Source organism: Panulirus ornatus, chromosome 55 (genome assembly GCF_036320965.1).
Source record: "Panulirus ornatus isolate Po-2019 chromosome 55, ASM3632096v1, whole genome shotgun sequence".
Taxonomy (NCBI): domain Eukaryota; kingdom Metazoa; phylum Arthropoda; class Malacostraca; order Decapoda; family Palinuridae; genus Panulirus; species Panulirus ornatus.
In genome coordinates, this window is record NC_092278.1 from 22,255,039 (window position 1) to 22,278,080 (window position 23,042).

At 34.7% G+C, this 23,042-nt stretch overlaps 1 protein-coding gene across 7 annotated transcripts in view; it reads left to right on the forward strand.

Annotated features, from left to right (window-relative positions):
• LOC139765547 (anoctamin-1-like) overlaps positions 1-21,256 on the forward strand; it is a 98,065-nt gene extending 76,809 nt beyond the window's left edge. For all 7 annotated transcript variants that reach the window (XM_071693081.1, XM_071693083.1, XM_071693084.1 and 4 more), the window contains 4 exons: positions 151-320; positions 2,159-2,264; positions 5,276-5,341; positions 6,279-21,256. In XM_071693081.1, the coding sequence (XP_071549182.1) occupies positions 151-320; positions 2,159-2,264; positions 5,276-5,341; positions 6,279-6,494 (558 nt within the window). In that variant the 3' untranslated portion in view covers positions 6,495-21,256. The remainder of the gene's footprint in view (positions 1-150; positions 321-2,158; positions 2,265-5,275; positions 5,342-6,278) is intronic.
• Positions 21,257-23,042: the final 1,786 nt, after the last annotated feature.

Below are 23,042 nucleotides of genomic sequence, written 5' to 3' on the forward strand. Positions count from 1 at the left end.
TCTGTGGGTGGGTTGAGCCATTCTTTTGTCTGTTTCCTTGCACTACCTCGCTTATGCAGGAAATGGCGATTAAGTAAAATAATGATAAAAATAATGATATGTTTAATTTTTGAAGTAGGATTCATGAAAATATTTTACTCTCTCATATAGGCATTCATCATCGCCTTCACTTCAAATTTCATCCCAGAACTTGTATACCGTCATGTTGTGTCAAAGAACAATTCTCTTGATGGATTCCTGGAACATTCCCTAGCCACATTTGATGTAAATGACTACCATGAGGTATATCGACCAAAGTATAATGGTACACAAATTTGCAGGTTAGTAAAGTTCATAGTTTATCTCTAATTTCCTGTTATGATTGGATTTTGTCGTATTTAAAAGTAGGAAGCATTACCTTGTTGCCATGATTGTTTTGATACGAATTTGGCACCAGTTTCATGGGGTGGACCAAGCACATACAACCTCTGATCTCATCCTCAGTGTAAACCCATGGTGTCAGAGTGTACTAGCAAAAATAAAGTATTTGATTTTCTGAGACATGAGGAAGAGAGTGAGAATGAGAGAAGTGAACATAGGTTTGACTGTTGGCAAGTTATATCATAGAGAAGACTGAATATGATCCTTTGGTATTGTCAAAGAAATAACTTGATTGTGGCCCAAGGCAACCATTAGTTACTCTCACCATGATTTGCAACCAAAAATGTTCCTGGTTATGAATTTCGATTTACATATCTTAAAACTGATACACATATGTCAATATCTACTCATGTCAGTGATATGGTCCTACTGGATGCCATTGACAATGCCAGATGACTTTGGTATTGGCTTCCTTCTTGAGGGTATCATCATAATTTTCAAAATTACTTTCCATTAGGCTCCAAGGTAATTGATTTTAGTAATTTATGTTTTTATCTTTTTAAAACTTGTGTTATTTGATGCCTTTTTATGGATCACCTGTGATAACTTTGCAATAGATCTATCTGATATCTCAAGACATCAAAAGGTCCAAAGGTCTCCATGATTTCTCATTAAACCCAGTTGTTTACATTCTCCCAGACAGAACCAGTGCAGGTGCTGCCAGCAACACTTGGTACTGTTACTTGTCTTTCTTTGTGACAACCACAAAATTTTCTCTCATCAAGATGTTCCTCAGCCTCCGTTAACCTTGTTCCAAGGTTTATAGTCCTATGAATTGCACCCTTCTCCATTTTGCATGAATTAACTATATTTTCAGTTCTCTTCTGAAGTCGTTAACCTGCCTTATATCAAATTTGAGAGACTTTACCTCCCTCCTCCCATCTTCTTGCAAGTTATAGAAAAGACAAGTCAGGTATCAAAAAAGTCCTTGATAATATCTATCTCACAAGAAGATCACAGAAAACTTGAAAGTGGAGTCATTGTGTTGAGCTTAAAACTCGGTTAGAGCATAGGGTCAGATAAACTGACTGGGAGGATCTGAGCTCAGGATGTCGCACCCTTGTGTAGGGTTGGGGAAACACAGGTTTATCTTGGTAGATAAGCTATCATCTTATCAGAAATTACCCTCATAGAGTCTTGAAACTCCAGCTTGTGTCTGATATGTTGAAATGACTGCATAGCACAGGAGCATCATCAACATTAATGCTACCTGGAGTGATATTGTTACTGTTCCAACATGTGATCATAGGTAAATCATTTTACACTAAACCAAGAGCTCAACCACACTTGTATCATTCCTGCACCTGGGCAGCTTTTAATGCTTGTAAATATGCTAAGGAGCTGTACAGAAGCTAACATAATCTTTGAAGCGTGGGCAAATATTATAGTTACATTGCCTTTAAAACTGAGAACCCTGTTTATCAGATTAAGCCAGTAGTAATTCTGATTGAAAACATTCTTTGGTTTATGGTTGATTTTACACAAGAAAGTGAAACCACTTATGTTCCAGTTATATTGTGACACCACATAGCACTTTTCAATAAAGTTGAAAGATTATGTATTAGTGATAAGATTTGTCCATGGGAGAGATAAGGGTAATGTGAGCATGAAATATTGGTTTGGAAGGGGTTACTCAAATGCTGCAACAAGAACATAGATGTTGACATATTATTTTTTGTATTATTTGCTACTGTGAAAGTTGTTTGCTTTTATGCCTCTTGTTTATGTTTTGTTTCAGATATCCAGACTACCGAAATCCACCAGGAACACTTGAGGAATACAAATATGCACCTATATTTTGGCATATCCTTGCTGCAAGGCTTGCCTTTGTTGTTGTATTTGAGGTATGACTCAGAGCTTTATACTGCTATTTGCTTTCTTTATGAGAAAGGAAAATTGTGACATAAACAAATTATGAAAGTATGAGCATTTTGGCAAAAATGATATGGAAAGAATAACAATATACTTAACAGCAAAGTGACTATGAGTAGATAAAGAGGAAGAACAGGGTTAGGACAAAGGGAGTTAGTGACAGAGTAAGAGAATAAGTTAACAGTTGATGGGGAGAGCAATTGTGTAAGAGTGAGTGATTTAGTCATGGAACACAGATGACGAAGTATGTGGCACTGAAGGCTAAGAAGTGGCATTAGAAATCACTAGTTATGAAAACTCTGTGGCTCTGGCCACCCCCTTCAGGTTGTTTCAGATGGGAACAGATAGGCAGGTAGTGTAACTACCTATTTGTACTGTATAGGGAGGGAGTTTTACATTCATTGGTCCCCTTCATATGACGAAGTACATAGTATTGAGAGCATTAGGGCAAAATAATTATATTTTCTCTTTGGCTTCTAATGATTTCTTAATTGATATTAAATAATATTCTGCTGGCTCACTGGAACACAGATCAAGAAATTTGGATGGTATACATTGTGCCATTCTGGTATGTTTTGGCAACTTTTGTTTTTTCATACTGAAGAGATGGAATAATTTCCGACCTCCTGCCCAGTCTGATTTCAATTGTGCAGTCAGTTTAATGATATGGTAAATTGTGATATGGTAAAATGTGATTTCTCTGATTATATGTTGAATATTCTTAAATAAGAACAATCATAAGGAGGTAAGACTTTTGTTTATTTCATCTATTTACTCTTATATATTTTCTCATTATAGTTATGCATTCATTCATGAATTAAGGAAGAACATGATTAAGAGAACTATGCTGATTAGATATATGAAAAATGTAATATACCATATCATTCACCAGCTACAAGTTTAATATTTTGAACCCAAGTCAATCCTTGCATTCATGATATTGCACACTCCCAAGTTTATTTTTTTTGTTTAAGTTGAGGAGTTGTTTCTTGGTTGTTTTATCATTCTTATATGAAGTTCTCTCATTTCATAAGAGAAATAGTTTTTTCCACTTACTGTTTGCATTAAGATCGCTGTGTTTGGGGGACTGATCTAGTAGTGAGAGCATTTGGATGAAATAATTATGTTTTTCTTTGAGTTGACTGTAAACTTCTTATTCTATATCAATTACTATTCTTCGCCTTATTTGAACCTAGATTAGGCGCTTTGGATGGCATACACTATGTTATTCTGGTATATTTTGGTTAATTGTTGGGTTTTGTCACATCCTATCTCCTGCAGCTATTTTCTCATATATATTTCTGAGTGTTTAGATGATTATCAGTTCATGCATTAGGTAAGAACCTCCTGGAGAGTATTGAATGATGCAGGGTACACTAACGTTTTTATTGATTATAATCTAGTTGTTTTGAAATGAAGGCTGGGGAGAGGTATTGTACTTGTTGGTAAGAACTCCTTTTTCTTTGGTTATTTACCATTATATATATTTTTATGAATATGTATATGATTATTAATTCAGGCATTAGTAAGAACTGTTTGATGCAGGTGGTGTATTAGATATCTGTGAAAATACAATTTACTGTATCATATTATCGATTATATGTTGACTGTTTTGAAGCAGTCATGATTGCTAGCAATCTTGAGGAGGTAAGACTTCCATTTAGTTCACCCATTTTCTCTTATATATTTCTAAATTTGCAGATAATCATTTATTCATGATTTAGGTGTGAATCTACTGAAGAGAATTATTTAGAAAAATCATGAGAAATGAAACTTTCTATATCATTCACTGATTATAAGTTGAGTTGTTTGAACCCAGTTGAGTCCAGAAATTTGTGAAACATGTCAGTGCCAACTGTCGCCAATTTTCTCTGTTGTTTTACGGAATATGTAAATAATCATAAAGTCATTATTGACTTATAAGCTATCTCTGAATTTATTTTAGAGCTCAAGGTTTTAAGGGCAATATTTAGTGTGTAATTTGGGGCCTCTGATCCTTGACTTTGTGTTTACATTCAAAATCATTGAAGTGTACTTAGCACAAGTGAGATTCTTATGATTTCTTGGTCCCTATTGTGTGACCTATAGCAATGGTAGCATACTTCAAAACTTTCAATTCTTACACTTGAAAGTTAATCTAACACTGCATTACTTACCATGTAATCCAATCATTGCTCTCTTTGTCATTACTAAGATGAGGTTGATTGTTAGGGAAGGATTGAATGCTCATAAGCATAGAGTGCAGTAAATTACAACCGAACCAGATTGATTTAGAATTACATTTTTATAGCATCCTTTTAAGACTGGGCTACTTGGTTAAGAATGAATTGTTTAAATTGGTTTCATAAAGATAAGGTGAGCTTTGGATGAATTTGTAGATAATTATGGTAGTTAGTAGATGAGGGATTACAGTGACACCATAAATGAGAAAGAAAACAAAGTTTAGATATCCTACATGTACATGTGACAGAGATGTGAATGAATGAGGTAATGTAATATTTAGAGATGATTCTTCCTTGCTGATCAAGATTCACATATGCACAATTGGCTCACGATAGAAATTGTTAAAAATCACCAAGTTGGTCTAAAGTTTATGTACGTAGAGCCCAAAAGAAGAATGTTCCCACAAATAGAGTCTAGACAGCCAGTATCTTCATTTTGATAATCTTTAAGTTTACTCCACATTACTGTATCCATCAACAACATTGATAAATTAGTCTTCTACTTCATGTATTTTTTGTCAAGAGCATAATGTATTTTTTGTCAAGAGCATAATATTCTGTGTTAGTTATAAAAGCTATATCATAGAAAGTTTGTTTTAGATAAATTTTCATTAGTATTGTGAACGTTGTATGTTGCATTCAGTGTGAAGTAGTGCTTCCACTAGCCTTCCCAAACCTAAGTGTCTGTACCTTTGTAGTACAGAGTTAACCCCATTATATGTTGATGGTTATTGCAGTTTCATTGAGTGATTTCTTTTCAGAATGTGGTGTGTTTGATAATCATCTTTATCAAGTGGCTCATCCCAGATATGCCATTCCGACTACAGGTGAGCAGTTTTATGTTATTGTAGACTTACTTCTTTTTCATGTCTCTTTACATAATAGCTTGAGTCCTACATATTCCATGTAACAGGGCATGTGAAACATCCGGGGTAAAGCTGAGAAAGGTCTGTTTGGCCTAGACGTGGATCTCTTACTGATATCCTTATTTCAGACCTGTTAACCAAGTCAATTCATGATCCCTTTACATAACGTGAACTTCTCTTAAAACAATGATTCCTATGCAAAATCATATGCATTGCTGATGTAATGTAATACAAGATTTTTTTCATGTACTATCTTTAACCCTTTAAGTGAAAAGAATGTTGATCTAATGTTATGCAGCAGGGTGCCATGGATGTCAATCTACTTTTATGCAGAAGGGTGCTATGAATATCAGTCTACTGTTGTGCAACAGCATGCTATGAATGTCAATCTACTGTTATGCAGCAGGGTGCTATTAGTATCAACCTACACATGTAATTTGCTGCTAGCTACAAGTTGAATTTTGCTTGTATTGGAGGCTGTATTCTGGACATAAATGCAAATCCAAACAACCCATGGCAATAAGCTACCTATCCTCATTCCTTACAATATATAGAGCTTCTTTTATGATCTGGCAAGGATAACAAAATTTTATAATTCAACAGTATCTGCAAAACCAAACTCCAGTTATAGCTATGGAGCAAACTACTTTTAATTGACTGAGGTGGGGAGATATTTATAGGAAAGATGAAAAGATTTAGTTAAAAAACAGAATTAGGAATGTCGTTGTTAGGGAATTGGTGTATATGAATACATACAGTATTAAGTAAGCAGAAATAAGTATATAGCGTGGATGTTTATAATGAATCTACCCTCAGCAAGAATTAAGAGATAAAGATATAAGGTAGATGTGGTACTGAAAACTTCTTAGGATATTATTAAGGACTTTGTGGCTTTCAGGAACAAATCCGCCGAGAAGCATATGTTACTAATGAATTAATTGTCGAGCAAGAACTTCGTCGTGCACGAGGAGACACGGATGACAACACTGCCAGCTCATCGCCAATGCGATCCCCATTTCGTCGGCAGTATTCTGAGCCAGCAAGATCAAAGAATGGTCATGATGTAAGGTTCCGTGTTAATGTTGATAAAGAGGACTTTGCCACTAATGTTTGAAAATAGCTGTAAAAATCACAAGTGCCTGTAGTTTAAAACAAGGCTAGTATAGCGCCAGCAGTAGAGCAAGCAAGCTGTTTGAATTGAAATAGGATTAGTGTTTTATTCATTCAGAGGTAGGATGTGATGACCAAGCGCTGCAACTAAGTGATATTTATTGTCAGTACTTAATGCTGTATTTTTAGAATTAAAAGATTGTGATTGTGTTGCACAGGAGGGAACTTAATTTTATAAAGTATTAGTGAGAGAGATTACAAATTTTTTAAACTACTTTGACAAATAGCATGTGAGCAGAATTTTTTACCATTGTACATGAGTGTTTATAAAGGAAAAGTATGAATGCAGCTCTTACTGGGCAGCCTGTTACTATTTTTTCCCCTAGAAATTAGAGTGTTGGTCAGTTATAGGATATTTGCTTATATGTTTCAGGCAAGCTTTCTATATTAGAAGTTAAGTTTATGATTGAAATTAAGATTTATATATGTGAAACAATTTGGATTGGAGGTGTGAATGTTATATGTTTCAAATTATATTTGTATCACATTTTGATGTTGCAAGCCTGATAAAGTGATACCTGGCATTAGATTTGTGTCTGGAATATGATATGTTGATAAAAAAATGACAATGAAAAGCTTGGAGTTAGTGCAAGTTGGAAAAGATATTTTCATGCATGAAAGATGTAGTCATTTCATTTAAGGATTTACATGATTGAAATAAGATTCCGCTGTAATGATACTGGAATTATCTTTGAAATGAGGCTTTTGTGTATAATTATGGTTTTACAAAACATTTAAGAAAATGATTTACTTTGCTGTCTTTCAGCTATATAAACAGGAATCCAGTAACTGATCAGTACCGTTGCTATCTTATTTAACTAAAAAGTTTGAATCAAAGTGAAGAATAGACTTTAGTTATTTGGCTTGAATGTTTATCTGAATGTTTGAATGAAAGTAATAGCATTTGGTTTTGATAATTTTGTTTATGCTTGTATCTGTGTGATGTATCTGGGTGTTTGTGTTTCAGCTTGTGTGTATCTTGTTCTGCATGTTTGTGTATTATTATGCATGGAAGTAATTACTCATTTGTAGTTACCTATTTGTACTGTACTGGGAGGGAGTTTTACACTCATGGGGCCCCCTCATGTTTTGAACTTTCTTTACTATCATACAAACTTTTAAATTTATGTATGCTTACTGCATTAACCATGTCATTGGTCATTCTGTTCCATTCATACACCACTTTTATACTATAAAAGTATTTTTTTACGTTCTTTTAACAAGTTTCTAACTTAAACTTGTTGCTGTGTCTCCAAATCTGTTGAAGAAATGTTAACTGTCCACACCATCAGTCTCTTTTAAAAACTTAAAGGTTGTGATCAGGTCACACCTAACTTTTCTCCCTTCCAAGGAGGGTATTTTCAAAGCCTCCAGCATTTATCTCTAACTCAGCCCTCATAATTTTGGCACCATCTTTGTGGCTATCCATTGACCCTTCTCCAAGAGCTCTCTGTACTTTTGTAGGTTTGGTGGTCATACCTGAGGGAAATATTCTGGTTTTGATCTTATGTAGCATGTGAATAGCTTGCTAAGTATTTCCTTACCCATTTATTTGAAAATATTCAGGTATTTGCTGCTGAGCAGTTTGTTTCCCTAATTACTGGTGACAGGATAGGGATGATGCTGAATCCAAATTCCTTCTCACACAGAATCCTGAAGCTATTTCCTGCTAAATGATAATCATATCGAAGCTGCCTTTTGCTTTGCCCCATCCTCATTTCTTTGCACTTGCTTGGGTTGAATTTCATCAACTATATTTCACATCAATTTTGGAGTCTCTTTAGGCCCTGTTGTGAGCTGATACAACCCGCCTAACCTTTGTGATGCCTGCAAACATACTCGGGTAAGATTCCATACCTTCATGCAAGTTTTTAACAGATCAAGATGAGTAATGGTTGCAGAACCAAATCTCCTGGCCACTCTGTTGGTTACCTCAACCCATTTGGAAGAGGCTTCTAATGACATGCATCCTTTGTTCCCTGTTCCTCCCACGAAGATAATCTCTCCATCATACAAGTTTCCCTTTTATTCCTGCCTGATGTTTGTGTGCATGTTCCTGTTTATTTTTGTTTCTTGTTATATATGTAATGATGTTTTTGTACGTTTTACTCTTTATATATGTATAGTATATCTCTGGTTTTATTTTGTAGGCTATTGTGTTTTTTGTAAATGTGTGTTTATACATGTGATTTTTTGGGTGTGATTGTGTGCAGTTAATGTATGTAGATGTGTCTTTTTTTTCTTTCTTTTGTAGTCCATCTTCATTTTAGTCCTTTTGTGTGACTTGCATATGTAATAATGTTTGTATGGGTGACTTTTTTTTTTTTTTTTTTTCTTTTTTAGGAGACAGGTGATGAGTTGGTATATATGTTTGCATATTTCCCCTGTAATTACCTATTTTTGCACTACTGGTAGGGTGATCTTCATCCGTAGGGCCCCAGCTCTTGAACTTTGTGTGTGTGTGTTTTTGTATGTTTGTGTTTATATATAAAGGGAATAGGTTTATGAATGGGTTTCTAGGTTGTTGAAGGACTGGATGAGGTTATATTTGTTTGTGTATGCATACATGCATGTGCATCTTGTTGTCATGCATATGTGCTCATGTGTATGTTTGTGCATTTGCTATACTTTTGTATGATTACTGTTTATGGATTAGGGTATGAGTGTTTTGCACTTGTGTGGTCCAGTCTTTTATACCTTACATGTATATCATTTGCATGTACCTGGATGCATTTGATTACATGTTTGTATTTTGTCTTTGTCTATGGTTGTTTTTGCATGCATGTGAGTTTGTTGTTCATGGGTGTTTGGTAGTATGTGAGTGTGTAGATCCATATGGGTGTGCTCTCGTGGTTCCATATATATATAAGTATCTATGTATTACTATGTGTGCATATTGTTTTATTCATAAAATTTGTCATTTCTATCCAAGATAATCCAATTTTTATCTTGGATATCATCAGGGAAGTATTCTTGTACAGTAATTATTTGTTTCACTAAAGAAAGTACAGTGCTTTCACTTCTCTAACCTTACATTTAATCATATTGCTCATTCAGATTTATTAAGGTCAGAACATTCATAGTTGGTACTGACAATTATGATCGGCAGTTTTACCTAATCAAAATATATAGTGATTAATAAGGGGAAGTACCAGGACTATTACGTTTCCATATCATTGGCATATTGCTGCTGCTGTGCTTTGTGATTTTTGCATTTCCCATGAAAATCTCCTTATTGCCATCCTTCCAAAGAGAACTGAATTGTGTATATTTAATGTATTAAACATTATTGGTGTTAACAAGTGTACATGAATCACTTTATGTAAAGTATTGCATAATGTACTATAACATAAACTATACATTTGGTAGATTATTATGAATTTAGGATTGAATTTTCTAGGATGTTTGTGCAATATTATCTTCAAGAGCAGCAGTTGTGTATGTATCAAGAATGAACCAATAATCCAGGTCAAGTATTTGTATAGATATAAGGCCCTTCTTTGATGAACCTTTATAAAAAAAAAACTTGTGAAACTTGTTTCTTGGTTATAAATGTTTTTCAAAGGTACTCTAATCATGTGAGGAGTTATTAGTGTCTTTTGGATTGTACAGCAAGATTACTGAAACATCAGTTTCTCAGTCAACTCACTTGTAATCATAGGAATTAGTGAGTAGTGCAGTATTGCTTTCCATGTTTCTACAATCTGTTCCTGTTTGATTTAATTTCCTTTTCTTGTAGATTCTTTTCAGGCTTTACTATTTTATTTGTAGAATAATTTCATATGGCTAAAGTGATTGTAGATGATTTTATATGGCATGCAAGGAGAATTAACATCTATCTATTAATTATTGTCCTTACTGGCATTTGTTTAGTACATTAAGTTAGCTTTGGCTTCTTTTGCATTTTCTGTATCATCTTACCTATGGCTACAATGTACTTACAATCAATAGATTTTTTTTTCTATTGGGAATTGTGATAATTATTGTCAGAAAATGCTGTTGTCATAAAGTATTATCATGAAACTTTAATATTCCAACTATAATATAACTAAGATTATGTTCTGTCAAGGAGGCAAAGAGATTTGAGTATTTAGGTAACATGGAAGTTCATCTTACTAATTTTAGAGTCCAGTTTGTTTATCAAAGTTGTTTCCCCAGCATATTTTCTCATATATCAATTTTATGCAGCCTAAAAGCGATCATATTCACAGTTTTCTTCTAAAGGCAATGTGCTATTTTTGTCATATTATGATTTTCCCCTGTTAAGAGGAGTTGAAATTTGATTCTAGTGTTTCTATTTTGGCTTGACTATCAGAGTTGATATTCCTATATTATACCAAAACAAAAAGAAAGAAGGAAAACATTTTAATCCAAGCTGCTTTATACATAGCTAGTGCTTTCGTTTTGATAAAATGCAAAGCAGAGGTCATGCTTTGTGAAATTATGTTACCTTATGAGTATCCAGCATGTTTTTGAGTTGTTTGTTTATATAAACGAGAAGAGTACTGTGGTTATTAGTTTGTTAGATTGCTAATACTGTATGATGAGCTTTAACTTTGAATATGTATATAATGCACAACGTATGCAGAGGCATTGTACAGCAGAGTAGATGTTAAGGAATTTGGTAGTTAAAGTTAAGAACTCTAGCTGTATCATTGGCATGAATATCCAGTGATGCTTTATATATTCATGAATATTTTAAACCCTTAAATGGTGGATTAACTTTGTGAATTGCAATTTGGACAAAAGGATGTTATATGTGATTATTACTTCTTTCAATTTGTTGCAACTTTATTTCTCTTTATATGTATCTTCCAAGAATTTCCAGAACTAATAGCCTGTTATCTAAATACCCAAAAAAGTTATAGTCATGATACCAGAGGTCCTAATATATAGATCAAATTTAGAAAAATAAGGACATATTACGATCATGATGATATCACATATATTGCATGGACTTGAAGCATACAAATTGCCTTATAGACATCAAACATAAGTGCTCAAAAAAGGTTGTAAGAAGCACATGAATGCTTATCCTTGATTTGATTTGATGCTTTCCAGTATGTAGCTGATATCATCGTATTTGATATTGTGCATTTTCATAGTTTCCACTTTTATGTTCATTTGTTGTTTTACAAGATATATTTCCTTTGCATATGGTGCTACTTAAATAGAATATCTTTTGATGTCTGTTGTGAGACTATGTGATAAGTCTGGTTATTAGCTTTAATGCTGTACTTGATAGTTAGATAAATACTGTTGTTGGGATGTAGCAAGTGTAGATGTATGCACTGGCTACTAAGTCTAATTTGTGATAAGCCCTTAATCCCTTTGGATTTTGTGATTGAAGTCACTAAAATGAGTAAGCAGTCACTGCTATGATGTGCAATATTAGGTTGCAAATAAGCAAATTTGTTTTATCAATATATTATTGATTTTATTTTTTGTAAGCTAAAAAACGAAATGTATAACGAGATCTGGAATTTAGTAGGCTCATTTGATCCTGTTAGTTGCACAGGTTTCCTCAAAATGGATAGTGATAGATTTTATCAATCTCATTAAAACGTTTGTCTTAGAAGAATGGAATCTCCTATGTGGTAAATTTTTAACTGATTGTTGTATAAAGGAGACTGTCAAGTTCTTTTGAGACAAAAATATCTTTGGGATATACTTTGAGATCATTGTTATTATAGCACCACAGGACCTCTTCTCCAGGGGCTCTTACAGCTTCAAGGCCAAACTACAGTTGGTGGCAGGGAATGGATGGACCCCCTTGGGATGAAAAGTTCTTTGAGATTGCAGTTTCATTAAAGAACTTTTCACATCTGAGGAATCTTTTCTGTCTGTGCTGCTGAGTGTAACACAACATTAGGGTCACAGAAGCCCCTGGAAAAGGGGAAAAGGGATCCTGAAGTAACACCAAGACCTTTTCAGAAAGAGGTTCTGGAATAAAAGAGAAAGTGTTAGGAGGTCAACATGAAGGTGTAAGGGCAGAAACAGGGAAAATGAGAGTTGGGATGAGTGAGTATCAGCATACTTTAAAACGTTTTAGAAGGATATTGTGTGAGAAAAATAAGAAAGCAAATGTGAGCTTCAGTTAAGGGGCAGATGAGGAAGTGATAATAGGTAGATATGGGATGAAGAGAAGATAGAATAAGTGCTCTGAAGGACTGTTGAATGTGTTCAGTGATAGGTTGGCATACATGGGGTATTTTGGACATGGAGGTATGCAAGGTGAGGGAGGCATGGCAAGGGGTTTGATGAAAATTGAAGATGAAATGTAGCAAAGTGGCTGGAGTTGATGAGATTGCAATTGAATTTCTTAACATAGATGGTGACTATAGTTGATTGGTTAGTTAGGATTTTCATTTTATGTAAAGTTCTTGGTGAGATGCTTGAGGATGGGCAGAATACCTGTATAGTTCCATTGTATAAGGGCAAGCGAATGTTTGAATTACATAGGATTACGTTTGTTGAGAGTGTAGTTGGTAAACTGTATGGGAGAGTGGTGATTGCAGGGATGGTGGCATGGGGGGAGGTGTAGGTCTTCAGCCTGTCAGGGTTGGGCACCTGGGAGATGAGTTAGTTACTGTTTGCTGAGATGGCATTAATGGCAGATTCAAGTATGAATCTGTTGAAGCTGGTTCCTGAGTTTAGGAGAGTGTGCAATGAAAAAGTTGAGAATAACTTTGCTAATAAAAGCAATGTTATTAATTTTAACTGTAGAAAGAGACAAGTTAGTTGGATTGTGAATCTGAATGGAGAGAGCATGTTGGAAGTGAAATACTTTAGATATCTAGGAGCGGACATGGCAGGAAATAGAACAATGGAAGTTGAAGTGAGCCATAGGAAGGGTCAGGGAGCCAAGGTCATAGGTGCATAGAGGATTGTGTGAAAAGATAGTTCATTGTCATTAAGGTAAAAAATGGGATGCTTGATGGAGTAGTAGTCCTGACTTTGCTGTATGGATGTGAGATGTGGGCTGTAGATGAGAAAGTATGGAAGAGTGTAATTTTGTTAGAAATGAAATGTTTTTGGATAATATGTAGTGTGAGGAGAGTTGATGGAGTAAATGACTGGGTAAGAGAGGAGTATACTGGTAAGAAGAGTATGGTTGGGAGAGGTAATGAGGGTGTACTGAAAAGATTTGGACACGAAAGGAGGATGGGTGTGGAGGAGTTGATAAAGATAATATATATGTCAGACATGGAAAGGATGAGGAGAAGGAGGGAGACCAAATTGGAGATTGAAGGATTGAGTGATAAAGGGTGTAAATGCTTGGACCTTTATCATGCAGAAGGGTGAAAGGCATCCATGGGATAGAGTGAATTAGAATGATGTGGTATGCTGGGGACAAAATGCTGGCAATGGATTTGACCAGAACATATGAAGCAGTCAGGGGAAACTACAGAAAAGTTTGTGGGGCCTCATTGTGGGTAGAGCCGGAGAGTGGATGTGAGCAAATGGCGTCATTTCTTTTTCTGTTCGTGGTGCTACCTCACTAAAGCAGGAAACTGCAAATAACTGTGAAAGTAAATGATGAAAAACATATATGTACATATACATAAACATAGGGGTATTACTGGACTTAGCCTTCATGTGGTTACTTAGAAAAGTTACCTTCAGCAACGTTATGTTGTGGTTAGCGAACAAACGTAAGTAAAGTTTCATAGAGGAACTGTAACTCCAAAGGAGTCCATGATTTCCCTGCTACTTGAGGTAGTACAGTTCAGAAGCTGCAGGAGGCCCTAAGAAAGGGGTCCTAGGGATATGAAATGAATATTAAGAATTACTAAAAAAGCTAATTTTTGAGTATCAATATTTATGAAGTTTCTTTGTAAAAATTTAGTTTCTTGCTGAGAGGATTCATATCTGAAATGTTGGACAGTATTCCCATGATGATCTCTCCTCAGTTTGGCCTTTATTAAAAAAATTTTGAATCACAGTGAAAGCATGGCATAGGTAATTTTCTGACATAATACACCACAGCGTTAGTCATTCAATATGGTTCCTAGAGTATACGAAGCTGCTTTAGTATACAGGTTGCTTGGACATGACATAAGATACATTTTTGTACATAAATCATCATTCTTTGAAATCATATGTTGATAGTGAGTCACTTGATTGTAATGCTTTTAACTACTACTTACTAGTTGTTTTTCACAGTTGTATTTTCAAAATATCCTTTATGGATTTCTTACCTTACACTACTGTATATCTATGAAGAGGATATCATTTTGGGCAACTGAATGAAAAATGGGCATGAATGTACTTACAAATGAACCCCCTCCCAGATCCACCTGTGCAGCATACACACACATATATTATCAAGCATTGGTTAGTGTTGTGACCCACCAATCTAACAGACCCTTGAAACCAACCCAACTTTTCATCCTCCTCATGGGTATGGCCAGTGATTGGGGACTTGACATAAGCTGAGTGTATGCTGCATATGTGTTTTTTCTCATAAGGTTAAGTCTCAGTACTTGTGCAACATTAACATATCAGGCAACATGAGTTCTATTCCCCTAACACCCATATAATCACACAGGTACACACATTTTCTTGCATAATAATGATGTTCCTAGCTTGCACAAGACAAGGATTATATCTTTTGATAGACTCTTAGTAGTGTGTTTCTAACTTTATTATTTGATGGCTTTTTGAGTGATAGAGCAATCTTTTTTTCTTTTTTCTTGATATGGTAATATATTCTGAGGGAAAGTTTTGTTTATGTGCGATTACTGCCTCCTCCCTCTATTGTTGATGTAAAGAACTGCAAGCAGCATTTCAGTATGCTGTTCTCTCTATGTCCAGAACAATTCATAGGAAAACCTTTCCTGTGTAATATACCACTAAAAGTTCAAGTTTCCCAGTTTGATGCCATAAGTAATGTAAGTTTAGTGAGTCAGATGTATCTCTGCATACCCAGCCCTCTTTTTCACTTTATAGTTCCAAATTGTAAAGTTTATTTGCTGCTGCTTATGGACCCATTATCAAATGGCTTTTAGTTTTTCCAGTGCCATGGCAACAGTTCAAATCTTTATACATAAACATGGCATCTTCCGTCCTCAGAACTGTTTATCATTTTTACTTTTTAAAACTTCTGTATGTACTAGTTCTCCATCTGGGGCATGTTCATATTTAGTATGATGTAGCATATTTTCCATAAAGTCTGTCATATTTTGACATTAAACCTTAGTGTAAATATTCACTGTCTTAGTGATACTGTAGATCAACACTCTTGTACTTTATCAAAGAACATGCAAAATCATTGTGCTTCGTCATAAGTCCACCAAACTCGATATGCTGTGGTATTGAATAATGAACAATTTTCTTTGTGCTATAGTGCTAGTGAATATCTAATTTTATCAAAAAGAAAATTGGTATTACTGTGTTCTGTGGTTAAGCCACAAGTGACCGTTTACCTTGGCAAAATTGTATCTTTGTTGGTGGACGGAAAGAGTGAAGGACTTCTCACTGCCAGAGAATCTCTCATTACCCCCCTGTTGTTGCAAAGCCTTGAAGTTTCATGAAAGCTAGAAAGGGAGTCCATTGGTTATATGATTGAAAATATAAGTTACGAGAATTGTTTCGGCCTTCTTTTTCCTTTATTGCCTGCACCTTTATGAAGACTGTACATTAATGATCGATAATTTACTCAAGTTGACTTATTGCTCTGATAGCCATTTGAAGTAGCTGGTAAAATCAAAGTATTCATTAACTCTGGGACTGAAACTAGCACAGGCATAATTCTTTTTGAACCCAAGTGATCAAATATTTTCTTTCAAGCTTATGAAGAGAAAGTTGATTATATTTCATTTATCAAGGTAATAACTGACCACCAAACTAATACCATCTTGACATGAGGATTGTGTGGTGTCTGGAACCGTCATACACCTGTGTTAGGATTACCAGTAATACATGGTCATATTTAAATGAAGTAGTCAAGCTAGACTAAGCTATCTTCCTACTTGCATTGTGCATCAATCATCCCCATCTTTATTTGCAATTTTCACACATCATCTCTCACCTTTTTTCATGTTTGTATTGACTGCTTTACTAACACTGTTGATGTATGTAGATTCCCTCCATATTTGTGTAAAACTCTCATGATTGTCTTTATATACCCTTTTTTTTTTCATTCAAGGCCTTAATGAGAATTTTTTACAGAGTGGAGCTTTCAGTCCCCAAAAATGTCCTTATGAATAACTGCTCTAATGGCTTACCTTTCAGATTTTTTTCTATTTCAATGTGCCATTCATTTTCATAGCCTTATTCTGTATTTCTCATTGAAAGTGGTACTGTTTCATCTGTATGAAAATAAAGCTGGTTTGAAAAATTTAGGAAAAGATTCCTTGTAGTGCTGATAGAATTTGTGTTGACCTTAAGCATAGATTACTGAAAATGGGAAATATTTTTAAGGAATAAAGTCACCACTTTCAGCTGTAAATGTAATTATAATTATGCAGTATATATCAGTGGAATTTAAAGATCTGCAACTTTTTAGAAAATAATCAAATTTTGAGAGGCTCAGAAGAAACTAATGAGATTTCTATCGATTTATTCTGTGGAAAAAAGTGAGAACTGTACTTTACAGTAATTGATATTTATTTTATTTTCAATTTACTGTAAGATCTTGGTTCTGTTACCACACTATAACTGACTGAATCATTGTAGTTTATCTTCATGGGTCTACCATCCATAGATATACCATTTATGCTTTTGGTGTGCATTTGATTTTTTGGCTTCCCCTCAATGTGCAAAAAAGAAAAAAAATATTTGTGAAAATGCTTACAAAAATATATACACTATTTTTTCCTCAAGTAGTAAGACTTAATCATTCCTAGATTAGGAGGCAAACATAATCTACTGACTGGCCAATTGTATGTCCAGAAGTCTCATTCACATTACTTTTTTATTTACATGATTAAGTGCAGAAAAGCTAATGAAATCATGGTTTTTTTGTTTGGCTGAAGAGTTTTGTTTTTGTAGTTTTGGAAAAATTTTATTTACTGGATCGGCTGATTCTAAGTAAGGGGCAGCAAGGTGTGGCAGTGGGTGCCAAAGGTACTGTGTCTCAAAAAAAAAAAAAAAAAAAAAAAAAAAAAAAATGCACAACACCCATTGTGGACACCAGTGCATCTCTGAGGCCTCCAGGCAGCTCATCACCATGCAGGGTTCAACTTGTGGCAAGAAAGCACTTGCCTCAGTTGAGGACAATAGCACTTTACTATGAATGTCTCGATTAGAGACGGTAGAACTGAGAGGTTTTATGGATGGTGAGAGTTACTGAAATGTCAAAGTTAAAGCTGGATGTCATTACTGTGGACAAAGTACTTGCCTACTCAGAATTAATTGATAAAGATTTAACACTATGGATTAGTACAGAATACGAGTATTTGATTGAAATTATTAATTTGGCATTAATTTATCTGCTTGTCTTGATAAAACAATTTATTCTGTTGTATGGCTGTTACATCCTGTAATGCTAGGTATTAGTCTATGCAATCATGCACTTCACATTGTTGTTAGGAAGCTTTTCGTCATATACCATTAGTTATTTGTACTGCATGAAAAAGTTGTAATCAAAATACTGTATGATGTCCTGCTACTTTGAGATGACCCATGATGGCTTACATTTATCACTATGTAAGTAGGCAGTCTTCTCTGTATAGTTTTATTTTCAGTCATATGAAGTATCATGTCATAAGAGATCATGTGTACTTCTATTTTGTATCTAGTCTTTTGTGCAAAATCTTTCGGTTAGCGTACCCATGTATGATGTAAGGGCTTTAGCGAATGCATGCCAGATTCTGTAGTAAAGTATGATTCAATGTTTATTGTTTTTTTACATTAGTAGGCTTGGATTTTTTTCTTTGTTGACAGCTTTAGGGAGTTAATAGCATTATTATAATGCCATTTTTGTTTGCTGGAATGACATACTCCCTGAGTCAGATAATTTTATTAAACATTCTTTGTTGGTCAAAGTGATACAAAGCTTAAGAGAAAAATATGAACTGTATATTTGAAGGACTAGAGGTCGACATTGTATGATTACCTTAAAGCTTTTTGAAAATGGTAACAATAGACTCAAACTTCTCATTACCTTGCAAAATGTTTTAGTATAGTTCAACTGGTAGGTGCTAATTTATTTGAGTAGAGATCACTCATTGAGAGTTTGTGTGTGTGTGTGTGTGTATGCATGTAAGTTTTATTGAATAATCTATTTTTGTGTAGAATTATGTTTTCCATTTTTTTTGTGCTGTACATAAAACTTAGTCTATCTTGTAATCAGTGATAGTACCAGCAACAGGTTAGTTGACTTCACTTTTGTCATGTTGTTAGATGAGATTTGAATCTTAGGTACTGATTTCTCTCTCTTGCTGCTGTTGTTTAATTCCATCACTTGGAAGACAAGACTCATAATTCTCTTGGGAGAATGTCAAACTACATGCATGATTACCTTGTGGCCTGAGTTATCTTGAAATGTACTTTGTACAAGTCATTAATTCTGATATCAGTTTTCCCTTCAGGGTTGACATTTTAAAGCTCCATAGGGGAAGATAACTCTTCATTTGACATGTATCATACATACTGTTGAGTACAGAATCTCTTCCAAATGTACAGTTAGAGGTATTTAAGGTACTCGCTAGACTATGTAAAGGATATGATTTATTTCTGAAACGATTGAAACACTAGATGTAAGATTGGATATGATTTATTTCTGAAACGATTGAAACACTAGATGTAAGATTGAATATTGCTTGGTATTACTTTTTCCTGTTTAAGATTGTATTTACAATTGTATTTTGAACCTTTACCAAAGTTTGACCCTTTAACATTTTTGCAGAAAATTAGGTGGTAAAAGGTCTTGAGATTTGAAATGCCTTTAATAGCTTTTGTTTTTATCAAAGAGTTAAGTAAATTTGCTGGATAAGTGGATTCACTTTGTTACCGCCTTTAGTTGTCCCATATGAATAAAAGCTAAAGTAATTTTGTGCATCGAAAAGGGGTTCATGGTTAGTTTTGGAGAAGCTTTCTTACATCTTCCTTGAAAAGCTTAACATCCATCTACGCCCATTTACAAATGTTAATTTGTACACATACATATAAATGTGTTCACAGACACATTCATATGGTTGCTTACAGGTACATGTGTACAAATTCACATTAAAGAACATGTATAAAACCTTTTAATGCAGTTGGGGTTTATATATTTTGAGCGATTGGGGCCTGAACATGCAGGAGGGTGAAGGTGTGCAAGGGGTAGAGTGAAGTAGAATGATGTAGTATATAGGGGTCGACGTGCTGTCAATGGATTGAACCAGGGCATGTGAAACGTCTAGGGTAAACCATGGAAAGTTTAGTGGGGCCTGGATGTGGAAAGGGAGCTGTGGTTTTGGTGCATTATACATGACAGCTAGAGACTGAGTGTGAACGAGTGTGGCCTTTGTTGTCTTTTCCTGGCACTACCTCTTGTGGGGGAGGGGGGTGTCATTTCATGTGCGACGGGGGGTGGATGGGGGCAGCAGGTGTGAATTGTGTACATGTGTGGGTATGTATATGTCTGGGTATGTATATATAAATCCCTGGGGATATGGGAGAAAGAATACTTCCCACATTTTCCCTGTGTTTCATAAAAGGTGACTAAAAGGGGAGGGAGTGGGGGACTGGAAATCCTTCTCTCTCTTTTTTTTTTTAATTTTCCAAAAGGGGAGCAGAGAAGGGGGCCAAGTGAGGATATTCCCTCAAAGGCTCAGTCCTCTGTTCTTAGCGCTGCCTCGATAATGCGGCAAATGGCATATAGTATTAGAAAATGTATATATATGTATACATTGAAATGTATAGGTATATGTGTGTGTGTGTGTGGATGTGTTTGTATATACATGTGTATGTGGGTGGGTTTGGCCCTACTTTTGTCTGTTTCCTTGCAGTACCTCGCTAACCCAGGAGACAGCCACAAAGTATAATAAATAAAGAAATACATATATATATATATATATATATATATATATATATATATATATATATATATATATATATATATATATATATATATATATATTATTTTTATTTTTTATATATATATATATATATATATATATATATATATATATATATATATATATATATATATATATATATATATATATTATACTTGATCTCCGTTTCCCACATCAATGAGGTAGTACCAGGAAACAGAGAATGACCCATCCACTCATATACACATATATATACATAAACTCAACAGTGGCTGTAAGGATGATTTGACCCCTGTACTGTAAGTGTCATGCAGATTATTACTCCTTCTGGATATAGTGAAGGGTAAGATAGTGTTACAATTGTGCTGAAGAATGAAGATATGATATTTCACTAAATGGCATGTTTTTTTATGTATTTCTTTAACTGTAAATATATGCCACATTTTTACTTTATTTCAAGTGCCTTCGCAAGATATCATGTGATAATTGGCCATTATGTTAGATTTATTTGAATTAGCTAATGTATCAAAGTGTCAGTTAACCAGATGAATGCAGAGAGATGTTTAACTAGTGATGTTAATGTTTATATTAGTATTTGTATTTTTTAATAGGAAACAGTGTTTTGTATAATTTACCAGATGATTTTATCATCTTTTGGTATTATAAATGTTTTACAATGTTATATCCAAATGTATTCTAGGAAATAAATTAATTAGCATAACCCTCATTTTTGTCCTTATAGGAAACATATGTACAGATAAAAGGGCTCCAGTCTGAATTCTTTTGGACCAAGCAGTGTCTAGATATCATATTTTTGGATTGTGGATAATGTTCTTTGATGTGGATCTCCAACCCTTAGTAGGCTCACTGACATGTCAGTGAAGGCCATGGTCCCAGAAATGGACATCCCTTGTTATCTTGAGGCAAGTAACAAAACATTGGCTGGCTAGGCCTGTCACTGTGATGTTGCTTTATCACTACTGAAGCTGATACCCATTAATCAACCATTCAGAGGAAGAGTGAATGATTGAGCTGTTTTCTGGAAACCACATTGTCATAGCTAGTGGTCCAACTTCTGAGTGGAGCACTGGATCGTGGAGTAAACACCTGTGATAATCTTTATAACTGTTTAATGTTTCATTAGTACAAGGCACAAGCATATTTCTAAAGCAAATTTTCACCTCTTGGCCTTGGCAAATTATTCCAGGTTGAAACTAGCTGTGTCTATAGCAACAGATAATCACGTATAGCGTTTTAAGTGAAATCACCAAGCGCTGTAGATTTCCCAATTTACCCACCATTGTATCACCCAATCAGCAGCTTTCTTCACAGTATCTCAAAGGCTCCTGATGTCTGAGTTGAGTGACCAGGATATAAGAGGGAGGATTTTATACAGGCTGAGATTTTGAAAATTCAAACTTGAGGAGTAACACACCCAAAGTCTGTTGTCCAACTTGTACATTATTACCTCGTGCTGCCAAAGTTTATAACTTGTTCTTACCATTTGAATGTGCTAGTGTTTGTTCCATGCTGTTTTTATTGTGATTTTTCATAAATTCTACCTTTCTGATGGCATTCACTAAGCACAGGTATAGTGCTTGTTGTGATGATGTGAAGGGAAAGCATATTGTTTACCATTGTCCACATATTGGAAATATGGAAGTTAACAGTTGTCAGTGCATATTCCTAACAGTAAGCAAGATTGACAGCCATAGTATTTCTAAGTTTCTTTGTATTGTCTTAATTGTTTGTGTTTACATGTAAGGAGAGATAGAAGGCTTGCTAATGGGCCATTTTGAGACCTTGTTTTATTTTAAATGTCAGCATCAACTTTGGTTTCTTCATTGGAAGAAGATGATACACAAATATAATCCAAAAAAATAATGTAAAACTTTGTTTGCCTTTGTTCTAATACAAATCGCTATCATAAATGCAGGCTGTTGACCTGCAAGTTATGTATACATGGTGGCTGTATGGAAAATACATGACTGTTGGATTATTTAAATGTTGCAGAGAAACGCTTATTGGTATCAGTTGGTCAGGAAAAAGAGAAAAACATGAGAGAGGAGAGGAAATCTGACTTTAGCAGGATTACCGCGGAGGATTTAGACAAGCTCAGAACCTTCACCTACACTCCACCACTTTCCTGTAGACACATATAACGGAATTAATGAAGGATTACTTTAGAAATTCTGCAGTTGCTCTCCTGCTCAATTCACTTTCAAAAGCAGAATTATACTTTAAAGATGCAATGACAGATGCAAAAGACCTTAGATTATCTTATTACATTCTCTTCTATTTTTTACTTTAGAAAACGGCCTTGATTAGCCGTGAACAATGATAAACTTAACTATTCTTGTATTTCCTCTTATTCAACGCCAAGTACACGTTTTTCCTTGAATTTTATAAAAATGATTATGATGCATTTATGTTATTTCTTTCATTTGATTTCAGCATTAGTCATCAATGCCAGTGAAATGATAAGTATCGTAGGATCATGAAAGTAG